The following is a 26,631-nucleotide window of genomic DNA, read 5'->3' on the forward strand; positions in this document are numbered from 1 at the left end:
GCTCTTTTATACAGCTTCTTCCACCAAAATGAGCGTATATATGTGGAGATCTAAAGCCCACCCATAAAAAAAGGGAATTTACTCCTTTTCCCACGACCGAGACGAGTATGGATTTTTACCCGGATGTTAGTGGTTGTTAGTGGGTTCCTCTTTGGGGGAAAGGGGCTTGAGTCTGTTAGTGTTGGAGTGTGACGGCTCCCTTGTGCTCGTCCACAGGCTCCCAGGGTGGAGGCGCAGGTGCTGCTGGGCTCCCTGGTGTGTCTGCCCAACCTGTACGAGGAGCTGCCCGCCCTGCACCCCACCACGGCCGACCTGGTGCTCACCAAGTTCACCGACGTCAAGGTGAACGCCCGGCATTCGCCCGGCTGGAAATATGCATGCATACTCTTAGGACCATTATCATTATCTGATGTTTCGGGGCTGGGAGTCAGAGCACTTTGGATAAATGCACAGCCGCTGAAGACAGGAGATGCAGCGTTCAACATCAAAGTGCAGTAATGGCGACACATTTTCTGGCAAAGAAGGGAATAGCTCAACTAGGATGAATGGGCGCACGCACCTTGTCCTGCTAGCCTTGTTGCTCAGAGCCCTCACACGACGAAGGTGCCCTCGTTTTGGCCAACGACACACATGGATCCTGAAGCTCTGTTCATATTGTGATCATTTGCAGAGGGGATCTTTTAAAAAGAGAAGATCCAAAAAAGAGGAAAATAGTCGATGCAACGCTTCCTCCAGAGAAACAATTGTGCGTGTCTGAACTAGATAACGTTGACGGTCTTGCCAGGGTTCTTTCTTTCGAAAAGCACAAAGCACATGGGTGACGGATGCGAAATTTATTTTTGAACATTTAGTGTCCGATAGACACTGCGTATATTTAGCGTCCGATAGACACTGCGTACATTTAGTGTCCGATAGACACTGCGTACATTTAGCGTCCGATAGACACTGCGTACATTTAGCGTCCGATAGACACTGCGTACATTTAGCGTCCGATAGACACTGCGTACATTTAGCGTCCGATAGACACTGCGTACATTTAGCGTCCGATAGACACTGCGTACATTTAGTGTCCGATAGACACTGCGTACATTTAGTGTCCGATAAACCTGGGTACATTTAGTGTCCGATAAGCCTGGGTACTATGCGGAGCGAGCAAAGAAACACAGCCCAGTGTCCGTTCACGCTCCACGCGCTGTGCTCCATTAAATGACATGATTATGTTTCGTGCTACAAATATGAGGAGATATTTGTGCTCTGTGTGCTTTGGGCCTAACACAATCTTTACCTGGCAGCTTCACCCCGTCACACTTCTCCCATCTGGGGGGGGGGGGGGCGTGTAAACAAGGCGCTCTGCGAGGCCGCTCCTCTCCGCGGGGGGCCCGGGGGCGGCTGGGTCAGCGTCGACAGGTTAATGGCTCATTAGCTATTCGGCTAACACCGCGCGCTAATGCGGCGGCGTGGCTGTTATTGGCGATGCCGTGTAAACAGCTTATGCCATGTGTCCCGGCGTCCAAGACCGGTACACAGGGGTTTAATATTTTATTCCATCCCTCGCCAAACAGAAATCTGGGTTTGAATCCCTAAGCTTTCATTAATACTGATTAAATGGTTAATGGAGTATGTGTTGTGAATTGGATACTTTTTGTTTTTGCATCTGGTCTGCATGTTGCATACACCCCCCCCCTCCCCCCCCCCCCCCCCCCCCCTTATCGCTGAAGTTGTAATTCATATTTTTCTGGCTTCACTCTCAGGAACACATTATCAAACACATCTTGACCTCCGCCAAAGATGAACCCTCCGCTCCTGCAAGGTAAGCCGTGCGTGCGTGCGTGCGTGTTTGTGTGTGTGTGTGTGTGTGGAGTAACCATTTCTTCAGTCTTTTGTGTATTCATCTCCTGTTTGTGTGCCTCCATGTTTGTGTCCTACCTTGTAGCCTCCCCCTCTCACTCTGTCCCCACCGCCCTCTGTGTCTGCAGGTGTGTGGCCCTGTGCAGTCTGGGGATCTGGCTGTGCGAGGAGCTGGTCCGAGGCACCCAGCACCCCCAGATCAAGGAGGCACTCAACGTGCTGTGTGTCACTCTGAAGGTCAGCCGCGTAGCCCTGGACACCTCACTTTTCTTCCTTCATGTCACTCAGGAACAGGAGTCGAAAGGGACTACACTAGCATCAATCCTAACTAACCGAATTGTTACGAAATGTTATGAATTTAATGCATTTTGTTTTCGCAAAAAATAAAAAAGCAGCATTACCTTCTGTTGCTATCCTGGTAGTCACAATATTTCACGTAGCAATGCACACTAATGCTTTACTATTCCTTGTGACTACCAGTCGATACAGTGTCGCTTTCCCCCCTTGTGGAGTTCTGTAATCATCCATTTCCTGGCAGCAGTACTGGTGTTGGAGGCGTGGGAACGTTGTTTTCTTACTCTGTTTTCCTCTGTTTTCTTCCTCTTCTGTTGACTCTGTATCCCATCCATTTCAATGTTAACAAGTACTAAACAAGTGTTCCCTTTTGACGGAAGAGGTAGGGGATTGATGGTAGTAGGGATGCAGGGAGGGAAGTGAAAACACTGATATAACCTTTTTCGGTTGGAAAAAAACTAAATGTTGTTGAGGGGAGTATCAATGGCCATGTAGCAATAGCAGGCAGGTTCTGGCATTTCAGATTTCACAATTGAAGTCTTCCAGCAGCCGTACAATAAATTAATAATAAATATAAATTTAGGCCAGAATACCCATGGCGTGGCAAAGGGAGCCAAGCGTGGCCGGACTAAAACAGGCCTGGCTGATTACTGCCGGTAGGATTTGTCACGGTGTGAATGGCCGCAGAGTGTTGTGCTGTGTATCACAGGCCATTAGACTTGGAGGCCTGAGCGTTGGAGAAATGCAGTCCAAGATTTACTCTGTCATCTGGGGCCAAATGGCCCCGTCAGTCTTTCTTCTTCATTATTTGTGTCCAACACACACAGATGCACACATATACACACACGCACCTTGTCCACCTTGGACTCACTTGGTACTGCATCGGCAGCCAGTAGCCTGCTAAGATACCACTGCGCCACAGAGGCACACACACACAAGCACACAGGCGTGTGTACGTCTCTCCCGGGAGGGGACCCTGGACTGTCAATATGTTTGGTACCTCTTCAGATAGGAGACTAATCCAAAGGGGAATGCTGCAAGCTGTCACAAGGACGTGGACACACACATGCACACAAACACACACAAACGCATATGCTTGTCCACTTTGGAATCTCTTGCCTTCATACCAACAGCCAGATGCCTCAGCCACTTGCATACAACCCACACACACACACACACACGCAGAATTATGTGCATCATTTTCACATCCTAACGGCTTTTGTTCATAGTTCTCAGTTCGGCTGTCCTCCTATTTTCTCCCCGGCTATGTGTGTGTGTGTAGTTTGACAGCTAACTAGTGCTTGAAGCCCAGCATTGTGGCATTGTGGCATTGTGATATCACATCTAAGCACATCTTCTCCCACTGTCCTCCAAACGGAGCATCGCAACCAAGGAGCGCTGACTAGTCTAACACAGAAAACAGTGGTATTGCTTATCTTTCTCCTTTTTTCCTTCATTCCCTTTTCCTCTTATCCTCCCTTTTTCTGTCTTTGGTTCCCTTCCATCCAGTTGTCCTTTTTTATTTTTATTATATATTTAATATGGACGTTCACTTACTCAAGTCAACTTCTTGTTTCTTTTTTAAATGCAGCCGTGTGTGTGTGTGTGTGTGTGTGTGTGTGGGTGTGTGTGTGTGTCGGTGTATTGTGGAGGCACAATGACTCTGACACTGATAATTGGTTGCTTGTTCCATGGATGATCCAGGAAATGAGCCTTGCTCGCACACGTAATTGCAAATTACCACCAATAATGGCATCAGCTGAATGCCTTTAAAATGTCAATGTGATGACAGTGGGTGCAGTGTGTGTATTTTGCATGCCTCTGAGATGTTTTTCTCTTCATGGGTGTGGGTGTGGGTTTGTATGTGTCTTTCAGTACCCCAACAAGAGCGTAGCATTGGTCGCATCTGATGTCCTTCACCTGCTGATCAACTATGCTGATCACCTGCAGAAATTCCCACCGGACACCCCCAAGAAGATTGTTGAGGTGTGTGTGTGTGTGTGTGTGTAACATATATGTGTTCTGATGTGTTCAGCACTGCTTTTGAAGCTGTTCCTTTTGTTTAATATTTATGTATCGTCTTTCAGATTTTGATTGCCACAATCACATGCCTGCTGCCTTCTACGGAGTCCTCCCCTCATGAACTGGACAAGAGGGTAACACACACTCACGCACACACGCACGAGTGTGCGGATATATATATATAAATATATATATATAAACAACGCTACCGTTCAAAGGTTTGGGGGTCCCCAGACATTTCTTGTTTTCCATGAAAACCCACCCTTTTATTGATCAGGATTTTCTAATCATCAATTAGCCTTTTAACACGATTATCTAAACAATATACCATTAGAACACAGGGGTGGTGGTTGCTGGAAATGGGCCTCTGTGTACCTATGTACACATTCCATTAAAAATCTACCGTTTCCAGCTAGAGTAGTTATTTACCACATTAACCATGTCTCAACTGTATTTCTGATTCATTTAATGTTATCTTCAATGCAAAAGAAATTGCTTTTCTTTAAAAAAATAAGGACATTTCTAAGTGACCCAAATCTTTTGAACGGTAGTGTATATAGTTTTTTGGGCTGGTGTATTAGTTTTGGTGCAAGTCTGACTATGTGTGTTGGTAGCTGGTAGTGTCCTTGCTGCTGTGTCTGTTGGACTGGGTCATGGCCCTGCCCCCCAAGACCCTGCTGCGGCCCGTTCAAACACGCAGCCCCTCAGACAAGGACCAGCCCACCAAGACCCTGCTGAGCTGCATTTACAAGGTGCGACACGCACACACGCACACACACACACACACACGCCCCCACAGACACACTCATGGCATGTCCATGTGCCACTATCTGCGTTTCTTGTCATGCAATCAACATTGACAAGCGACCGACTATTTGGAACGGTCCGTACGGCTGTGTTAGGAACAATGGGGCGACGGTACGATGGAGATTGCTGCAGCTGAAGCACAATGGATGATGTGCAGACGTTGGCCGCGTGTGTTGACTGTTACAACCCGATCCATTCGTCAATAACATGTCTGCACTCTCTGTCTCCCCTGGTCTTACACACACACACACGCACACGCACACGCTCACGCACACGCACACGCACGCACGCACACAGGTGCTGCACGGCTGTGTGTACGGCGCCCAGTCGTTCAGCAGCGCCAAGTACTTCCCCCTGCAGCTGTCGGACCTGTCCAGCTCCGAGTACGACCCCTTCCTGCCCCTGGAGAGCCTGCGGGAGCCCGAGCCGCTCCACAGCCCCGACTCGGAGCGCTCTAGCAAGCTGCAGCCCGTCACCGAAGGTCAGCCGGGGTGCCGCAGCTCCAGCACTGCACTGGGCTCGGTCCCAGTACGGTCGGCCCTCTGGCTACTGGGGGGGGGGGGGCTCGGCTATGACCCTCCTCACGTTTTAGTTGAGCTAAATAAAGTGGTGTGTGTGTGTGTGTGTGTGTGTGTGTGTGTGTGTGTGTGTGTGTGTGTGTGTGTGTGTGTGTGTGTGTGTGTGTGTGTGTGCGTGCGATGATTGCATACACTTGTTCACAGATGCAACACCTTAGGACAAAGACCAGTGTCGCTCATAATGTTAATTTAGCGTTTTCTGTTTTACTTCTTAACGACTTGGAGCTATTGTTGTTTGGTCACAATATGGATTGTTACTCTATAGACCTAAGAATGCATTACAGCTCCTAGTTACTACAAGATGCATTGGTCTGGGTCAATATCTGGATACTCTTCAGAGCCCACCCGAGGTGTTGAAAAGAGTATTGCATTTCTCAGAAGTGCCCAATAATTACGATGACGACAATAAACATATGCGCTTTCTGTTATTGACCCAGTTGGGAATTTCCCAAAGTGTTCGAGCTATACGATTCAGTGTGGACCTTAAGTGTGTGCACATGTGCATTGCCTTGAGTGTTTACAATATTCACACATGCAGCTACGTTCAGGAACATTTCCGTCTTGCCGCGGTTCACTCATGGCACAGCAATGCTGGTATAGGGACGAGGAGACAGTCCAGCAGAGTGCAGCAATGCACACTGAGAGGAGCTCCATTATTCCAGAACCGCTCCCGTTTTTAGGAATCATTATAAAGAAACGGAGCGGGACAAGAACGGAACAGTAGTGGATTCAGGGGAGTCTTGAGATCGCTTCGCTCCCTCCAATGATCGTTGCAAGTTCCTGATAGACCCGTTGACTGAGAGGTGCTCCCTTATTTCGGAATCTGTCCAGCAGAAAGGAGTTTGTTTCAAGCTTTTGTTTGTCAGTCATATAAAGCTTGATTGGTATTACTATGGGATAAGCCACTAAGAAATGACGTGTTATGACAGTCGACGATTTCATGTATGTCCTCAGTGGAGTCGTGTGATTGGTTCCTTCACTCTACGTGAAAGAGACTTACGTAAGGCGACGTTACCCTTTATTACCCTTTCATTAACAACACAGGTGTAAAGGCAGTGATCCAGAAAATGGTACTTGATCTTTAGCAGGCAAAGCACCGGTGCAGATTTTCCGGAATATCGATCACTGATCCAATTCACATATGACCCTATACTGGGAATCTTCCAAAGATTTGCTGGGTAAGACTGCATACGAATGGGGCTTCCCTCACTCTCTCTCTCATTTCTTCAAGTTTCACAGGGCTAAATTGGCAGGGAAAACTCACATGCACATTGCAAAAACATCAAAAAATAGAACTAAATAATTACAGCAAAGAAAAAAATCTTCTCAATTCAATCTTCTCCAATACAACCTACTGTAATACTAATTGAAATGTTTGTGCATACAGTGAAAAAACAAGACCATACAAGTTTTTTTTTAGATATCCTGTCTTTCTTCAGCTTCATCCTTACTTACTTGTCGTCAACCGGCTCCCTGCCTCACTCCCCCCCCGTCCCCCGTCCCCTGATCCTCCTGAGAACTCTCCTGGGGTTAGGCGACAGTGGAGAATGTCTGATCAATACATATCTGCAGTAGTCTCCACGACACATGGCTCAGTCAATATGGAGCTGTGTGTGTGTGTGTGTGTGTGTGTGTGTGTGTGTGTGTGTGTGTGTGTGTGTGTGTGTGTGTGTGTGTGTGTGTGTGTGTGTGTGTGTGTGTGTGTGTGTGTGTGTGTGTGTGTGTGTGTCCCAAGTCCGTGCGCCTGGCTCAGCGTGTGTGCAACAACTTTGATTAACCAGAAGTCGCCAGCAGCACAGCCTATGTGATGGCATCGGTTTCTACACAGCATGGGGCTGGCGATGTACACACAATATATGGGCTGGCTTGTGTGTGTGTGTGTGTGTGTGTGTGTGTGTGTGTGTGTGTGTGTGCATACCGATCCCACTCCTCTCTCTTCGCACTCCAGCCGTTGATGAAAAAACAGACAAGTTAAAGCATTCCATCGCCTATAGATTAACTTTGTAACAGTTGTGAACAGCACTTCTTTAAGTGTTGCCGCCACCAACTGTTTTATATTTTCCTTTATGTGTGTGTGTGTGTGTTCGGCCCTCTAGTCCGCAGTCGCCTCCAGCACGGCCTGGTTTCCATAGCGGCGAGGACGGTCATCACACACCTGGTCAACCATCTGGGGCATTACCCCATGTCTGGGGGTCCTGCTACGCTCACCAGCCAGGTACACAGAGGGTTCTGTGTGTGAACGTGTGTGGGGGTCCCATTGTTTCATGGTTTATTCATGGGTCGAGTGACTCTGGTAAACAATACTTTGAATATTATTATTATTTATGTGACGCACCACTTGCTGCTGGTCTGTAACGTTATCATTTTATTTAATGAATGTGATACAAAATACTTAATCAGATGATCAGTGATGCAATCATCATGGATTCAATCTGTGTTTTTCAACCTGTGGTACTCCACGTGGTGAAATTGTCTCATTTCAATTCATATAAATAATTAAATAATTAAGTTAAATCTAAACTAGATATATTATAAATATTGTTCCGTTTATATAATATTATGGCTGGCTTTAATTTCAAAAATAGTGTTGCTCTCTGTATTCCATCATATGTTTGCCATTGGATTGATTACATGAAGTTTATTAATATTCTTTTACAGTTTTCAAATAAGGTGGTCTGCGAAAGGTCTTGAGGAAAATGTAGTGTTGCACATAGAATCAAAGGTTCGCAACCACTGAAGTAAATCACCTGTGTGCTTGTTTCCTCAAGGTGTGTGAGAACCACGACAACCCGTACTGCGAGAGCCCCGACCTGGGTCCAGAACTCTTCCACTCCCCCAACCTCCAGTTCCTGGTGCTCAACGGCTCCACGCTGCTCTCTGTGCTGCAGGTACGACCCAGAGAATGAGGAGCTTGATGGACCGCAGTGGGTCTTAGTCAGTTGATTCTTTAACATTTGTGGAATCTGGGTTTTTTTTGGCACGCGAAACAGATGACACTATTTGCCTACTTAAATATGCTGTAAATGACATTTAACATTTTAGCTTTGACTTTAAGTTTTAAGAAATGCCATAGCTATTGCCAGCTTTTAGTCAGTGAAATGCTCTGTGAGAATATCTATTTTGAGTGTGCCTCAGTATGAGCGTACATAGATTTGGGACCGCTCCTGGCTCATTTCTGGCCAATCAGGGCATTTCTTCCCTGATTGATTTGGGTAATCGATCCTGCGGTGAACATCTACAAATACAAATATGTGATCATCTCAATGGTAAAGAACTATAGAGAGCGGGGTCGTTTAATTTACGGAGAGTATCTAATGTCCATAAAGTGACAATGTAATGGACAGTATCTTTAACTACTCCTAATATATCAAACACATGTCATACATTTCAAATTCTCCTACCCATTCTGCAGTGAAAGATCAATGTATTTTTGGAGGGAGAATCACAAGGCCTTTCTGGTTAATTCAACATCCACTATAACTTTTCCTTTGTGTGCGTTGCATAATCCCAACAAGCATGAATAAATACGATCTGCTGCTAATAATTGATAACCAAAGGAACCGCTCCCTCCATGTGTCTTTTGTTCCTCTGCAGATCCGGTCCGAGTCGGGGGTCCCTGGAGGGGGGATGACCGCCGGGCTGTCCTCGGTGCCCGCCTGCGTGCGCGTGGTGGTCCGGGACGTGGCCGGCAAACACTCGTGGGACTCGGCCGTCCTGTACGGGCCGCCGCTCTGTCCCGGCGGGCAGGCCACCCCGCCGCCAACACGCCCACACCCTCAGGCCCCGCCGCAGGGCCTGCAGCTGCACACCCCGCCCGGACCCCCGGCCCGGAGGCTGGGCGACAAGAGAGAGGTGCAGGAGGAGGTGAGGGAGGAGGAGGAGGAGGAGGAAGAACCAGAGGAGGAGCAGGACTGCAGCCCTGTGGAGAAGGAGAAGGAGCAGGGGGTGGACAGTGAGAAAGGGGAGGACGACGAGGAGAAGGACGAGGACGATCAGAAAGAGGGCGAGGACGCGGTCATGGAGCGGGGGGACACCGGCTCTGAGCAGCTGCCCGCCCCGCCATTGGCCAAGCGCGTGTGTCGGGAGGCGGTGCCTGGCTGGGATTCGCTGAGGGAGGGAGACGACACGCTGGATGAGATGCTACAGTACCTGGGCTACTCCAGTCCCGAGTGTCTGCAGAGAGCAGGTAAACACACACAAACGCACTTGAACTACTATAGGCCTGATGGAACTGATCCACATTATCCGGCTGAAGCTGCTCGACGTGAACTTGTAGCTAATCAAAGTTGTGCTCATTTTCCTCAGGCATGCCTCTCAATATCCCCGCCCCTCAACCAGCGTGCGTCTCGGAGAAGCAGGAGAATGACGTCATCAACGCCATCCTGAAGCAGAGTGCTGCAGAGCACGAATTCATCCTGCTCGTATGTAGTGCCAATCAGAGTACTGCAAATAAGCTGCCTGTTTAGCAGGCAGACCCTGTTCCACCATTTAAGCTGCTGCAGGTACGTTTCGAGAGTCGCAAAGAGCGAGATGGGAAGAGAGTGTGGGAGAGCACGATTTTGAAACTATGCAACCAAAAATATGGTTCAATAATAGACAACAAATTGGATCATTCAGAGGCAGCCGCAGTCAACTCGAAACAGTTCTCTTATCGCATTTACTGTAACTTGCTAATAGCTGTAATAATAATAGCTCTCAAGTCCTACCTGCCGCACCTTTTAACTGTCTCGTCGTTTTCCGAATTTAACAATTCGGAAACCACCGCATCCGACCCATGGTGCTCCACACTCTACACATAATGTGATGGTTGATGTGGCTTGTGTTGGTGCAGCGAGGGGAGGGGCTGAACATGCGGGCGTCCCAGCAGCCCGAGCCCGACACCGAGACCCCGCAGTCGGCCTTCTACTACTGCAGACTGCTGATCAACATCCTGGGCCTCAACTCATGGGAGAAGAGGTGGGAGAACGCACACAACCACCACATCTGAGCCCTTGTTTACGCATTGAGATAGAAAGAGCCATGAATACACACACCTTCCTGAAGGGAAGTGGATGTAGTTGGGTGTATCGTATTGGGATAGTATATTTCATATTTTTTTTAAGATGCCTGCTTGAATAATGTGATGCAGAATTTGATCATAACTTTTTGGCAGTTTTTGTCCTCCATCCGTATTGAACTGTAAGCCTTATTATTCACCCTGTGATAACGCTGCTTATTGGTTACCGGCCACAGCCAAGGTAAATCCACCTAACGGTAGTAGAGACATAAGTTGCTGTAAGTGACTGATGGAAAATTGATCTGCTTGAAAGTACTGCAAGTGAAAGTATCTGGGAAATATAGGAGAGAATATCGGTTGAAATGATGTGAATATCGAAAGGATAAACTGCAGTTCGCTTGGCGTTATTTATTTCTTTAGATTGGACTGTTTTGAGTATTGAAAGGTGGCTCACAGAAGCACGTTATTATTGGTTTCATTTTCTATCCTATCGGGCATTAGATACAAGATGGATACTCAACATTTGGAAAGTCATTTTGTGAATAGTACCCTTTTTTCCGTTTTTGTTTCTAATTATTTATATCTGAAAATCACATTACCCCCTTTTTAAAAAGGCAACATGTTATCACTCAAAAATACTCTTCATAGTAATTAGTCTGTTCTTTGAGCTCACCATTCTCATGCCATACGCTCGGTTTTTCAATCCATGAATAAGTCTGGGCCAAAATCCAAAATGTCAAGGTATCCCTTTATAATGTGTGTAACTTGCCGGCTAATGGACACTCATCGTTTTTTATGCTTTATAGGGGGGAAAAAACTGTCCTCCATGGAATTATACCACCTGCATTCAGCTAGCACAAAGGACTTTTTAACACGCTGTGTGTGTGTGTGTGTGTGTGTGTGTGTGTGTGTGTGTGTGTGTGTGTGTGTGTGTGTGTGTGTGTGTGTGTGTGTGTGTGTGTGTGTGTGTGTGTGTGTGTGTGTGTGTGTGTGTGGGGGCCTAGCGAGCGAGAGAGAAAGGCGGCGAGAACATGATAATGAGTATAATATACTATTGATCAAACTAGCCCATTTGGAGTGAGAATAAAAGGCAGTTAGAGGAGGGAGGGAGAAGGGCAGAGAATGAAAGAATGAAGATGGGGGCAGTGGGCGAGAGATATAGAGTAAGAGGTTGAGACTTGGAGGGGAGGCAAGCCCTTGAGAGAGAAAAGGAGCGAGGGAGGGAGAGATATAGATTCTCTAATCTTTCATAGTGCCCCTCCATCTCTCCAGGTATTCATCCAGAACACTAAGACAGTGACAGGCATCCTCTGTCATGTGTGGGGCGTTGTGCGCGCGCGTGTGTGTGTGTGTGTGTGTGTGTGAGAGAGAGGGGGAGAGATGTACAACCTACATTCTTTTCTGCTTGTGTTTTTTTTTTGTTTTCTTGTCTATTTCTGAGTGTGTGTGTTTGTGTGTGTGTGTGTGTGTGTGTGTCTGCACCCACGTGTGCATGTGGCAGTGTGACCGCGTGTGCTGTCAGTCCTTTCATGCTGCGGTCCATAATCCCTGGTGTAAATGGGAGCCTTTGAGAGCGCCGAATGAGGCCATTACTAAGTATCATTTTAATAAAGAGCAAAATCGCTCCCTCCCTTATACAACCCAGCCTCCCTCCCCCTACAACCCGCTCCCCCACCCCCCCCCCCTCCCCCCTCAGCCCTCGACTCAAACAAGTGACGGCGAGGAGAGTAAAGATGGATGTGTCTCTGCGTCTCCATTATCAGCCCTGCAGATACTCTGAGCTCTCCCTCCGGTGCCTGAGAATCACGGCTGTCTGAACTGGATGGCAGTGTGTGTGTCTGTGTATGTGTGCGTCTGTGTGTGTGTGTGTGTGTGTGTGTGTGTGTGTGTGTGTGTGTGTGTAGATATTGATGCATCATTCGGTAGCATCCAGCGTCACCGTCAGCAGCCTATAGCAACACCAAAAGAAAGTTAACATCCAGGCAAGAACCTGAGAGCGTGTGTGGCGGGGTTTGCTCCCGACGGTACGGGGTGATCCTCAATGTGTTTGAAATGTGATTCACAGGACCAACTTCCACCTGTTGAGGAAGAACGAGAAGCTACTGCGAGAACTGAAGAACCTGGACTCCCGTCAGTGGTGAGGCAGAATGCCCCCCCCTTCCTTCATCTTTTCCCCCTCTACCACCCCGTGTGGTGTGTCGTCCTCCGTGGCTTTGCATTCATACGTGTCGGCTGACCTATTTTTTTCGAATCATGTGTTGTTCTCCTCTCCCGATCTCCGGACAGCCGCGAGACGCACAAGATCGCGGTGTTCTACGTGGCCGAGGGCCAGGAGGACAAGCACTCTATCCTGACCAACACATCGGGGAGCCAGGCCTACGAGGAGTTTGTCTCTGGGCTGGGCTGGGAGGTGAGGGGCTGCGCCACTTCTTTCTTTTATTCGTCTTCTTTAAGAAGAAATGTGGGCACAAGGCTACTGCTACGTCAATAATTCATTTCTGCATCTTTGTCAATCATTTAAAAAAAATAACTAGAGTTGCAAAAAGAGAGGGGCAGAAAAATGCAGAAGGATAAAAAAAGAAAGAAACTAAACCGCAAAAAAATGTCTCCTCCATTTCTGCTCCTGTCCTATGTTTCTCTGACATTGAGATGTGTTGCATTTCACTCACCTATGACTGGGCAAGATGGTTTTCCCAAACCACCAAGGGATGTGCCCTGTTTGGTCAGAAATGAGCTTGTAGGGGTCTGAAATCCAAATTAGCTTATTCATAGGCTCAACTCAAAACAGATCCCAGCACATATCACTCACTCACAGCCGACGCAGAGCTATGTCATTTTTAACCACTGAATCAAAGTATAGCTCTTAAATCTTACTTTAAGGACTTTTTTAACAGTCAATGCGCATTTCTAAAAATGTTACCTTAATAAAACAATGTGGTTGAGTCAGTGGTGTGGGGGTGAAGGCGACGTAAGGCTCTGTCGTGTCTCCAGGTGGACCTGACCAGTCACTGCGGCTTCATGGGCGGCCTGCAGAGGAACCACAGCACAGGCATGACCACGCCCTACTTCGCCACCTCCACCACCGAGGTGGTCTTCCACGTGTCCACGCGCATGCCCCCGGACCAGGACCACAACCTCACCAAGAAGGTACGCGCCGCTCTCCCCCATCCCCCCCGCTCTCCACACCACGGCCCGACGCGACAGATCGTCCTGGTCAATGTGTGTCAATTGGCTCCACTGCGCCGTCTCACCTTGTTCCATCGCAGCCCCGCCCACCGCGCAGGTCGGCCGACTGGCTGTGCCTCAGTACGAACCCTTCTCGGTCTACTTGGTCCCATCTTCCCTGCTATTGATCCTCGTCTTTCTCTCCACAGTACGTCTCTCCCGCTCTGACGTTTACTCTCTTTCTCCGCGCTTCTCGGATTCGGCCCGTAGCTCATTGTCCTCATACGTCCGAAAAGACAGAGTACAGCGTCTAGGGGATTGCAAACAAAAGGACGGGGTTATAGCTGATGGAGCTGCCACCTCAGTAGTCATCGCCGTGGAGACTAGCGTGCCAACATGCGCCGGCCACGTGCAGTTCAGCGGCTGTTTGTGGCACAGAAAAAAAGAACAAAATAGAAGATGGCGATGGAGAAAGCAGGAGTGGAGGCTCCTGTGGTTTGGCACGCTGTTGTTAACGAGCAGGACAGCACAGGACAGTAGGACTGCACATGTCCTTTAGCTCCTCCATCCCAGCTCTGCTTTCAAAAGCACCACAGGGGTTGTGTGTGTGTGTGTGTGTGTGTGTGTGTGTGTGTGTGTGTGTGTGTGTGTGTGTGTGTGTGTGTGTGTGTGTGTGTGTGTGTGTGTGTGTGTGTGTGTGTGTGTGTGTGTGTGTGTGTGTGTGTGTGTGTGAAAAGGGGGAAAGAAGAGTAATTAGCAATAATAAGAAAACCAATTGTGGTTGCCTTCACTTCCCCTCCTGTTATTCTGTTGCTGAAAGGAGGAGGGGGAGGCAACTAATTACACACACTCACACACGCAGGTTTCATGGGTTGTAATTTGGGTAATTACAGTTCCCTCATAAACAACACATTCCCTCATACACAATTTTCCAATATCTGCTTGTACACACAATATGTCCTCTATTGGAACCACACCGCATTACATGGTTTGTAAGGGATGTTCCACAGCCCTGGTTAAGGCATGCCTACCTATTCTGTGTCCCATCATGGTAGACGTTATCCTCTCCTCCTTAGAATCTGTCATGAGGGGCAACCCGGTGGTTCGATTCCTGCCCGGCGGTTCTTTGCTGCATGTGTTCCCATCTATCTTTCATACCTTTCTGTCTTACTCTACATTAAAAAGGATAAAGCCTTCAAAAATAGATCTTTAATTAATAAAATAATCTGTCTGCTCCAAAATGGCCGCAGTCACCCTATCCTCAAAAGGCCTTTTTTTGAGGCTCCAACCTTCCTTTCTCATCAATATCCTGTCGAAGCTCTATATCAGGAGATACCAAACCACGAGCTCTATGAACCCTTTCCCCCCCTCTACCAAGGCGGTCCCCAAGGCTCTGCACTCGGATCCCTCCGCCTTACCGTCTGCATTCTCCGCCGTGGTCCGATCCCCCACTACCCCGGTCTCAGCTTCCACCGCGAGGCCGACGACACACAGCTCTATCTGAGCACTAAACCATCAGAGCATGCAGTGTAGCTCCCACCCTCTGGGACTCACTCCCCGCAAAGATCCACAACGATGCAACAAACACTTTTAACAAACAACCAAACATTTGCCTGTTCATCAATGCTTATGGTCTCTAGTACATGTCTTTCATTTATTTTTATTTGGATCCCTTGAAAGGCGCTATAAATATGTGTACATTAGATTGAATTAATACTTTTCATGACAACATCCATAAGTCTAGTGGGCTTTGTGTTTGCGTGTGTGCGTGTGCGTCTGTCCCCACCCCTCCCTTCCCTGCCACCCTGGGCGCTGGCTGCTCTGTACATGGCAGTAATGTCCCTCTAATCTGATCATACTTCCTGCTTCATGGCCTATCACGTTGCTGCAGGCTCCTGATTGGATTACCCGTGCCTGGTGTGACACATCATTCTCCCTGATCAGCTGATAGCCACACTACACAAACACACACATACACACACGCACACCAAAGCTCTAAGGATTGATGCACAAATCTCCACATGTGCCCACACACAAGAACAAGCATCAGTGATAGACATTGGCTCGCGGATGTTTTGGCAGACAAATGCACGCACACTCACAGGCATGTATACACAGTAGATGATAAATGTCTACAACCAAAGCTAATGTCACACACATAAATACATAGACTGGGCCGCCCTCTCATCTGCATCCATCCTCTGCCCCACACACTCACACACAGGACTTACTTACACTTCAGGACAATATTCTAGTTCTCAGCGTATATGTCTGTCCCTCTAGTGGCCTTCAGGGCGAGATGGCTGTGTCTTGTACCTTAACATACTGTATTCCTTCAGTGGGCTGTGTTACAGACTGTCAACAGCCATGTCATTAACCTTGACATTTCACACACAAACACGCACACACACACTCACACAAAGAGACAGACACCAGTCTTGACCTCATCAATCTACCAGCACGTACTCCGTCTTTCTAAAGTGTACTCCATCTTGCCCCGCTGTCACCACCTCCGTGCGCTCACTCGATCACGCACAGGGACACCTACATGGCTTTCTCTCAGACACACATGCACACACACGCATGGTGCACACCAAGAGCCTTGAGGTTGTGATGGATACAAACTGTCTGGGTGGGAATCCAGACTCCCAAGCTGGGTGGAGGGGGGTTTTGGGGGCGGGACATGATATGTCCTCTTTGAGTTAAGTTGATCTTTCTCTGTCTCTGTCTCTTCCTCAATCCCTCCCTCCCTTCCTCAAAGGTTGGATGAAGTTAGATGTAAGAAGTTCCTCACATTGTTTCTAAATGTTTTCATCATGATTGATAGCGACTTGGTCTTGTGGTTCACTTGAGTTATACAGTCTGTGCGATGATGAAGATGCATTGGAATAACGTCTGAAAGTTCTGAAAACACTGCTTGGGAAAGGATTCATGGCTTGCCCTCGGAAGTCCGCTCTTGTTTACAGTCTCTGGGTCTTTGTACCGGGTGAGCAAATTTAGTAGAAGACTCTGAATGGCATCTCGAGGGGATTTACCTTTTCAAATCGCAGTGTGATTATACAATGTATTGAGGGTGTCTACGCATTGCCCCACTGTTTAACCATGGTGGATCAAGGAACACAACATTGAGTGCAGCGTTATCCTCCATCAGTCTTCCTCCAAGTGAAATACAGTCCCTGAAGTATGGGTTTGTTTTTTGGATGAGCCAATGCATCCAAAAACCAGCTCCCGGCATAAATCGGCCTCAACGTTATCTTGTGATTCTCTTGTGAGCAGTCGCCAGCTGAAAACGCTTTCATCACACGTCTTTGATCTGAACAGGGCTTTTTGGAGGAGCTCATTTAGCTTCCTTGTATTTCATGATCTTCTTATCTTTCACTATGCCATAATGTTATGTCATAACCGCCGGGGCGTATGTTGTTGGGTACTAACTCCTCTCTCAGGGCGCCCCGGTGGCTCACCGGGTACAGCGGGTACCATTAAGGCCCAGTCCTGACCGCAGCGACCCGGGTTCGATCCCTTCGTTGCATGTCCTCCCCTCTATATCCCACACCTTCCTTTCTGTCTCGCTCATGATAAAGCATAAAAAGAGAAAAATAAATCATTAAAAATAATAATAACTCCCCTCTCTCTACAGCTGAGGCACCTGGGAAACGACGAGGTGCACATCGTGTGGTCGGAGCACTCGCGTGACTACCGCCGCGGCATCATCCCCACCGAGTTCGGGGATGTGCTCATCGTCATCTACCCCGTCAAGAACCACATGTACTCCGTCCACATCCTCAAGAAACCCGAGGTAGGGACACGCCCACACGCACTAACGCATCGCTTCCTCTACAGCGTCGTGCCAGACTGTAGATATGTCTGCAGACTGCTCAACAATCCAGGACCCTGGTGACCTCCCCCCACCCCGACGCACGCACACGCACACACGCACACACAGACGCACACGCAAACACACTCTGAGCCCCGAGTCACTTTCCCCTCAAGAGTCATGGAGCTCTGGTTCATGTAGCAGACATTAAACGAAAGCCCCAGCGCTGATAACATAATTCCCTTTCGGGTCCCAAAGCCTAACTCGATCACGCAGTGCGTCGGGCTCTTGCTCTTTGTCTATCACTGCGCTGCGCCGTATCCTGTGTTTGTTTTTTTCCTTCTCCCTCATTCTTCAAGAACCAAACATTAATTAAATCATCGACCGAATAAAGACAAGACCCCAAAGCAAGTGAAATGATGTGAAGGTCGTTTGTTTTTTATAAACAACTTTGGCCATGGATTCTGGAAGATAGTGGATCGGTGGAGAGGTCATTTTGCCCGACCCAATCCGATTATGTCCAGAAATGATGGTCATTATTGTCTTTTGCAGATTTTTCCACTCTCAAAATGATGGAGTGCCATCCAAAGGGCTTAGCTATAATGGCCCACGACAGAGTTAGGTAACCCTTTAGATGACATTAGAGTCATTCAACCCGTGCCTTTTCTCTGTGGTCCCCGTCTGGCCAAGGCCTCACTCCCCCACGAGTGCATGCAAGTCGAAAACTTTTAGCAAAAATGTAATTGACCACAAATCAATTAAATGCTAACTTCTGTTCTGTGAACTGCAGATGGCATGAATGGTTTACGTTGGACAAAGGGGGACATTCACGCAGTCCGTAATACACTCGATCCACACTCCCAACTCTTTGTGTGTTTGTTTAATTTTATGGGTTATTTTTTAATAACGTTCCTGTGCCTCTCTTTTCTGTCTGTCTGTCTCTCTCTCTCTCGCGCTCTCGCTCTCGCTCTCTCGCTCTTTCTCTCTCTCTCCCTCGCTCTTTCTCTCTCTCTCCCTCGCTCTTTCTCTCTCTCTCTCGCGCTCTTTCTCTCTCACTCTCTAGGTGCCGTTCTTCGGGCCCTTGTTTGACGGCGCCATAGTGGACATGAAGATCCTGCCCACGATGGTCAGGGCCACCGCCATCAACGCCAGCCGGGCCCTCAAGTCTCTGATCCCACTCTACCAGAACTTGTATCCTTTGATCGGCTCTCGGTGCGCTCCATCTCTCCAGGCATTCACCCAGAACAGCGCTGACACTAATGGGTGTTGGGACAGGCAGACCTCCGGTTTGTCTGTTTCATCGGATGGCAGCCCAGGATTCGCGATCGAACTTGCTCCGTATCTGACCCCTTTTTAAAGTAACAATTGCGCAAACAAACACAACGACACACACACACACACGCACACGCACACACACACAATGCCAGTGAGCAGTTGTCAAAATACATTAAACTCTTGAAGCAAGTTTCTTTTATAATGCTTCTCCCTCTTCTCTGCTTCCTGTCGTATCCTCTCACCTCCTCACTCCTTTCTGGGCCCCTCTTCTCTCTCCTTTCCTCTCTCATCTCTCTTTCTCTTTTTTCTCCTATCCCCGCTCGATCTCCTCCCCTCTCTCCTTTCCTCTATCCTCTCCTCTCTCCTATCCTCTCCTCTCTCCTCTCCTCTCTCCTAAAGTCTTCTTTCTACTTTCCTCCTCTCTCTCCCCTCTCCTTTCCTCTTTGTCCTCTCTCCTCTCTCCTTCCTCTCCTCTCTCGTCTCGTCTCGCCTACCCCCTCTCCCCTCTCTCCCCTCTCTCCTCACCCATCTCTCCTCTCCTCTTTCCTTTCCTCTTCTCTCTCCTCTCTCCTCTCCTCTCTGGATGATAGGGTGGCTATGCCAAGGGGGGGAAAGGGAACAGGAGGGCGGGGAAGTGAAGAAGATGCTCTGCCACACATCTCCACAGAGAGGTTGTTTGGCTCCGGGTGTGTGAATCTAGTTTATAGCTAATCCCCACCCACCCCTCTGTGTGTGTGTGTGTGTGTGTGTGTGTGTGTGTGTGTGTGTGTGTGTGTGTGTGTGTGTGTGTGTGTGTGTGTGTGTGTGCGTGTGCGCGTGCGCGAGTATGTACTTTTGGATGCCCCGGCCTATCAGTGCATCTCTAATAGTTTTCTTATGCACAAATACCTTGGTGCCCTGTCCATGGGTTGATTGCCATCTCTCATTCTGTGTGTGTGTATATATATATATATATACACATAGTAAATTGTACTTTTTTAAATGTACCGTACGGGGCACATGGTAAATACGAAATTAATGATTTGGTCCCAAAAACATTTTTCTAGCCATAAACTAATGGTGTTTATTCCGGAATGAGTGTCACTCTCAGAGTTCCCATCAAGGCGTGTTCACTCGATCATGGTATTCGTTGCTGGATGGGCAGGACAAATTTAAAACAAGCCCAATAAGCTATGGCTCACACAATTCTGGCTCAGCCGAAGTCAAGCGAGGCCCTTCGAACAGTCTGCCAAGAGGTCGGGCTCTGGGCCCCTCCCCTATCCAGCGTTTCTCCATTAGAACACAGTGGAGTGGGCCGTGCATGGGGTCAGGTCTCAAGTGTAGACACGGGGGAGGCAACCGGCGGGACCAGGAGAACCCATTTAAAGGATTCACAACAACAACAACCTCTCCCCCCAGCGTTCAGGCAACAATAAGATCTAAAGAGAGATTTATATATAAATATGTAGATATAGGATTAGATAGAGATATTGATACAGAGAGATAAATATAGATAGATAGATAGATAGATAGATAGATAGATAGATAGATAGATAGATAGATAGATAGATAGATAGGGATAAAGATATCAATATATATGTTTTTATATGTATATAGAGATAAAGATATAAATATATATGTTTATATATATATATATGTGTATCATATTTTAGTGCGATGTTTCAAATGTGTGTGTGCGTCTGTGTGTGTGCGTGTGCGTGTGGCCGCCGAGCCCCCTGCAGAGTATTGACTGGCGGTGGCTGTGGATCGATGGCTCTGACAGGCTGAATTACAGTAATCAGTCATTATTGACTCTCCACTTCTCCGTCGGCCACGCAGCCCACTGTTCTCCCCCACCAGCCCCCCCCCCCACGCCCCATCAGCACAGCCACCCATCTCTCTCCGCTGCCTCTTCCACACACTCCCCCCAATCCCTGATAGTACTGCTACCAATCACCATGTCCTCGAGATCACTGAGTTGCTTCAGACTACTACCAGCATCTGGTATCTGCATGATGTACAGATAGTCTGAGGTGGCCTGCAGCCACACACACACACACACCACACACACACAGCAGGAAACCTCTCTTGGTCGCTATCTGTTTCTCTCTCTCTCTCGGTTGCTCTCTGTCTGACACTCTCTCTTTGTCTCTCTGTCGCCCTCTGTCTCTCGGTGTGTGTGTGTGTGTGTGTTGGGGGGGGGGGGGGGGGGGCTAACGCAGTGCCAGGCCACTGAGGGCAGCTGTGTGTGTGTAAGCGCAGCTCTATCTCACATATCAGCCCACTGCAGCAAGAGACGCTGTCCAATAGTTCCCACTGACACTCTCTCTCACACACACACACACACACACACACACACACACACACACACACACACACACACACACACACACACACACACACACACACACACACACACACACACACACACACACAGTGGAGGATCGAGGGCCAAGGTGAGACGCCCCCCCAGCCATCTGTCTGGAGGGAACCAAAGGCTGAGGGCTTCCCTAAACCAGCCCAGACGATAGCGTACAGCTGGGCTTGGAGCCCTGCACTGCCTTTTGTCATAGGAGATTTCATTTAGAGCTTTAAATGTTACAACTCTGAAGTGCATCGTGATGCTATTTCTTAGGGGCGAACATATTCTTGAGTAGGGAAATGCGTTGCCTGCACGTGTTGAGTGCTCAGGGTATTTTTGTTTGAGAGTGGTTCCTATGGTTTCAGGTCTTTTGTGTGGCTGTGGTAGATGGGCTGACCCCGTTGGTCAGGGACTCTGCGCGCAGCCAGATCGCTTACAGCTGGTATGCACATGTAGCCTGAACACCCCTGATAGCAGTGCGTGCGTGTGTGTGTGCGTGTGTGTGCGTGCGTGTGTGTGTGTGTGTGTGTGTGTGTTTTGTTAAAATGCTTGAATTTGTTTTGTGTGTGATATTAGGCGACGGTGGGAAAACGTTGCATATCTTCTATAAAAAGAGAAGAATTGGTGTCATCCGCGTGTGCGTGTGTCAGGACACCCTCCATCTGCTCCTGAATGATTGGGAGTTTCTGGGAAACAATGTTGGAGGCGCTAAGCTTCTCTTCCCTGCCAGGGCCCATGTGTGTATGCGCGCGGCGGTTTTTGTGTACATTTTTTACAGGCTACTTTGCCGTTGTTTGTGCTTGTGCTTTCGTGCCTCTTATGTGTGTGTTCACGCAGTGTGTGTGTGTGTGTGTGTGTGTGTGTGTGTGTGTATCTCCAATATTTAATTATATAATTTATACCCTCAATTACTGTGTGTGTGTGTGTGTGTGTGAACATCCCCTCTAGTAGTTGATTGGCAGAGATAGCTACAGTGAAGCTGGGGTCAACATATGGCTCAAAGTGATAGTGTGTGTGGGGGTCTTTCTGTCTGTGTGCTTTCTCTGTGGTCCCAATGAAATGATGGAAGCTCTGAGCATGTTGCGCTATTGTACCTCAGCGAACACACACACACACACACACACACACACACACACACACACACACACACACACACACACACACACACAACACACACACACACACACACACACACACACACACACACACACACACACCAGGGGCGGCCAAACACCCAGCGGCCAGCATGGTCTCTCTGCCAACTCCCACAGCAGAGCCTATTGTCCCACTAATACTACAGTCTGCTGTGTGTGACAGCGAGAGTGTGTTCCTTTCCAGGATTAAAAGGTAAATGGAACAGAGGCACTGTCAACGGTGTCACGGTTGTAACACACTTAGGGCTAGCTGTGTTCACATTGGTAAAGGGACTTTGGGATAAAACCTCCCACTGCAGACATTTATTTTGTGTACTTAAGTGTTTTGGGATTAGATTTAATGAACATGTTCAGTCTAAGCAAATGGAAAGATTGGTAGGGTCTGTTTGAAATAACAGAATTGTGCGCTTGTGTGTGTGTCCATGAGGAGGGGGGAAGGTGTCTAATTGTTTCCTCTCAAGGCACAATGTGGGAAAAGAAAAGGGGGGCCCCAAAGTGGGGGTTGTGCGGCGTCCCGACTAATCACTCCCCGCACCTCTCCCCAGGGAGCTGTGTGTGTGTGTGTGGGGGTGTGTGGGGGTGTGTGTGTGTGTGTGTGTGTGGGTGTGTGTGTGACCATGATTGTGTGTGTTTGTGGACAGTAGTAGCTCAGCAGTCATCTGGATCTGGATTTGTGTGGCTCATCTCTGCTGCCGAGTTGACCGTCTTGTGTTTAACACCACATCGGCTCATAGCAGCAGTAGAAGCAGTTCCTCCTCGCTCTCATGGTCGATAAGGCAAATGGCTGACGTGCAAATACAATTTACCTCCTACTTCACTTGACTAGATGTGGAAATGGTGACTGCGCTCATGAAGAGAATCCAAAATGTAATTATAATAATAATGAAACGAAATGAATCATGATTCGGTTCATAACGGATTGTGTCATTTGATAATTATTTTGGAAAAAATTGTTCTGATTATTGGGGTTTTTGTTTACACTCATCCTCTCGAAGCATAAAGAAAAACACAGACCCATTTGTAAAACAAGTGGACACTAGAACTCTGTACAGATTGTCAGTCCGGCCGTGCGTTTGAGTGTGTGTTAGACCCCTCGTTTAGCGTCACCCAAGCGATGGCTTATTGGATGCGTGTGGACGAGTAAGGAAAGTGACATTGCTTTAGCATTAGGAGGCAGAGATTGCGGTTTAGGGAACCAGGTCTGCTAAGTGAGATGTGTGATACTGGATATTACCTTTTGATTCAGTTAGATTTTTATGTATACCCCCTCCCTCCCCCAAACCCTGTGAAACATTTATCGTATGAATACCCTCTTAGTGTGTGTGTGTGTGTGTGTGTGTGTCTTTGTGTGTGTGTGTGTGCGTGCGTGCCCTACCGCCTGGAGCTGTGCAGAGACATGAGTTGTTGCCATCAGTGGCTTTCTCCCACCTGGTCGAAACTTGGCCCCCTGCTGGGGGGCTATGTTTCGACCAGGTGGGAGCTAATCTGTGTGTGTTTGTGTGTGTGTGTGTGTGTGTGGGTGGCTGTCTGTAAGTTGACAAGGTACTTGGGATTCAACATGGATTTCGCTGTTGAACCCATGGTTGTGGCGACGCAAGACGAACAAAAACATCCCCACTATCCGCGTCCGTCCGTGTGTGTTTGTGTGTGTGTGTTGTGTGTGTGTGTGTGTGTGTGTGTGTGTGTGTGGTGGGGGGGGAGTGTGTGTGTGTGTGTGTGACCCGGTCTGAGAGAGAGAGAGAGACAGGATGGATACAACTGCCGTCACCGTGGTGGAGGGAAGACTTTGGCAAAGCGTTCGACGTGCTCAAAAGCCAAAATAACGCAGATAAACATAATCTAGATCCCACAGCGCGTTCTGCTCACTAGAGGAACTGGCGTACGAGTTGGCATGCGGTTGTTGTCTCGGGCCCAGTAGATCTCTACGCTGATACGAACAGATTCAACTATTTGACAATTTTTCACACCTCTTGGTTTGTTTTACCCGTCCACACTTTTAAGTTGCATATATTTAGTTCAAATAGCAGGCCATGCAATATGTAAGACATAGACATTGTAGCATGATGCCCGTGCCCTTGTTACACATGGCCTAGGGCAAGTTTATATGTGGGCAGCATCTCACACCTTGCTGCAGGCGCTAGAAGTGGCAGGGCAGGTTAATAGCTCCTTACCTAATATCTGTAGCGAAGCGTAATAACACTTTGCTTCCATATTGATTTTGGTAATGGGTTATGTATCAGTGTGACTGTGCGTGTGTGTTTGTGTGTGTCTGGTTGGAAAATGAATATTTATTGTTGTGGCTGGTGTTTGTTTTCCGAGTCCGACCGGAGATAAAGACGACATGTGGCCCGTAAACAGAATTACTATCACTGCATGTGTGATGCGTGGCTACATCTGCTTCTTGTAGCGATTTTTATTATATTTATAGTTTTGTGTGTGTGTGTGTGTGTGTGTGCTGTCAGTGCTCATTTAAAGCCTATTAAATAACACACACACACACAAACACACACACACACACACCCACACACATCACACACACACCCACCACCACACAACCCACACACACACACACCACACACCACACACACACACACACACACACACACACAACCACACACGGCGTGTGGTTGTGGATGGGAATGACGAGGTCAGAAAAATGTGTTTTTGAAGCCAGTTTCCCCACTACATATTTTTTTCACTTTTTCCTTTTATCTCCACCCCTCTTTAACCCCCCCCCCCCCACCCACCACCCCCACACAAACCCAACACAACACACTTTTTATCTCTGTTACTCTGTCTCTGAGTTGGGTTAGGGGCAGATGATATGGCGGGGGAGAGGATTGGGGAGGGGCAGAAGTCTTGTTTTTGATTTTACGTGTGTGTGCGTTGTTACGTTCGCTCGTGATGTTAAATCCACCCCAAAGCAAATAATAAATGGTGCCATTCATTTGACCGTACTATCTCTATCCCCATCTCCCTCGTGTCCATTGTATATAGAAACACACACACACACACCCCACAAAAACAAAACACAACAAACACACACACACCCTGCTGTAATATCACAGGGGCCCCATATCAGTGGTATCACAGAAAGATATAAACCCATTAGCTCGTTCCTCGGGGCATAGCCCCCCACACAGACATGGCCGAGCACACATAGGTTTGTCATTACACGCTGTAAAGCTCTTCCAATTGTATTAGCTCTCAGATGTCCCTTTTCTCTGTTGTCCCTTCCAATGCCCAGAGTGGGGCCGACAGATAGGCGAGGTGTGTGTGTGTCTGTGCGCGTGCGTGTGTCTGTGCGCGTGTGCGTGTATCTGTGTGTGTGTGTGTGTGTGTGGACGGAGGGGGGTCTCGTCCAGCGTTCAGGAGTGCACATTAAGGACAGTTAAAACGGTGTCTTTATTGTCATTCGAACTTTGTGTGGATGTCCTTGTAAGCGACGAGAGATAAAACACGTGAACATGTCTACTTATCTAACGTTGCCACCAGACTCGACCCTCGGTAACATGAGATACTCCACAGAATGAAACCGTGTGTTCAGTGCGCGTGTGCCGGGAAAAACGTGTTGGAGATGTGCGTGTCCCTCTACATTTGTACGTCCGTCTCACAAAACTCAAACGAAGGAAATCGCGCAAACACACACTCGCGCACCTATGTTTTCGTGAAGCAAGCTGTGCATGCGCGTCCACGCGGGCAAACGCACAATCACACACAAACGCACACGGATATACGCCCGCTGCACGTCGCGGCGCACAGCACATTTTATCTCTGTTTTTGACAGACACGCACACAGGCTCACCCAGCAGTGCTCCCAGCCTCCTGATGTGCTAACAAGCCCCCCCATCCTCGCTCCAGCGCGATCGCACGAGGCGAGGGCACCACAATGAGCACTCGACGGGAGGGATAGAGGAGGAGGAGGAGGAGGAGGAGGAGGAGAGGCAGGGGGCTGGTTGGTGGGGGGGGCGAAGAGGGCACCGGTACTTTGCTCGCCTCCCGGCTCTTTTCAGACGGGCGAGAGGATGAGTTTGTGACACCACACAAAAGAGCTCCTTTTTCTCTCACTCTCTCTTCTTGGGGTCTGCTCTGGTCGCTCTCTCATTTATTTCTATATTTATTTATTCACATGGGCACATATTCTCGTTCTCTTGTATGCATGTTCTTTTCCACGCGGCCTCATGGATGTCAATTACGGTGACCTGAAAGTAAGGTCCGCTGGTAGGAAGGCGTTGGACATGGATGGAGGCTCCGTCTGGGAGCATTTCTTTCCCCATTTCCTCCCTCTTTATCTTGTCCACCTCCCTGTTCGTCTGGTTTAGACTTTGATGTGCCTC

The 26,631-nt window shown here is 48.3% G+C and overlaps 1 protein-coding gene across 1 annotated transcript in view; it reads left to right on the plus strand.

Annotated features, from left to right (window-relative positions):
• The window catches only part of ralgapa1 (Ral GTPase activating protein catalytic subunit alpha 1), a 60,889-nt gene that overhangs the window by 27,772 nt on the left and 6,486 nt on the right, over positions 1-26,631 (plus strand). The window contains exons 28-44 of the mRNA XM_056591010.1: positions 217-342; positions 1,752-1,810; positions 1,977-2,085; positions 4,018-4,128; positions 4,230-4,298; positions 4,779-4,916; positions 5,269-5,452; positions 7,646-7,764; positions 8,318-8,437; positions 9,144-9,735; positions 9,855-9,970; positions 10,381-10,505; positions 12,611-12,682; positions 12,832-12,955; positions 13,537-13,692; positions 17,348-17,506; positions 18,588-18,715. Coding sequence (XP_056446985.1) covers positions 217-342; positions 1,752-1,810; positions 1,977-2,085; positions 4,018-4,128; positions 4,230-4,298; positions 4,779-4,916; positions 5,269-5,452; positions 7,646-7,764; positions 8,318-8,437; positions 9,144-9,735; positions 9,855-9,970; positions 10,381-10,505; positions 12,611-12,682; positions 12,832-12,955; positions 13,537-13,692; positions 17,348-17,506; positions 18,588-18,715 — 2,507 coding nt within the window. The remainder of the gene's footprint in view (positions 1-216; positions 343-1,751; positions 1,811-1,976; positions 2,086-4,017; positions 4,129-4,229; positions 4,299-4,778; positions 4,917-5,268; positions 5,453-7,645; positions 7,765-8,317; positions 8,438-9,143; positions 9,736-9,854; positions 9,971-10,380; positions 10,506-12,610; positions 12,683-12,831; positions 12,956-13,536; positions 13,693-17,347; positions 17,507-18,587; positions 18,716-26,631) is intronic.

This window comes from Gadus chalcogrammus, chromosome 5 (genome assembly GCF_026213295.1).
Source record: "Gadus chalcogrammus isolate NIFS_2021 chromosome 5, NIFS_Gcha_1.0, whole genome shotgun sequence".
Classification (NCBI taxonomy): Eukaryota; Metazoa; Chordata; class Actinopteri; order Gadiformes; family Gadidae; genus Gadus; species Gadus chalcogrammus.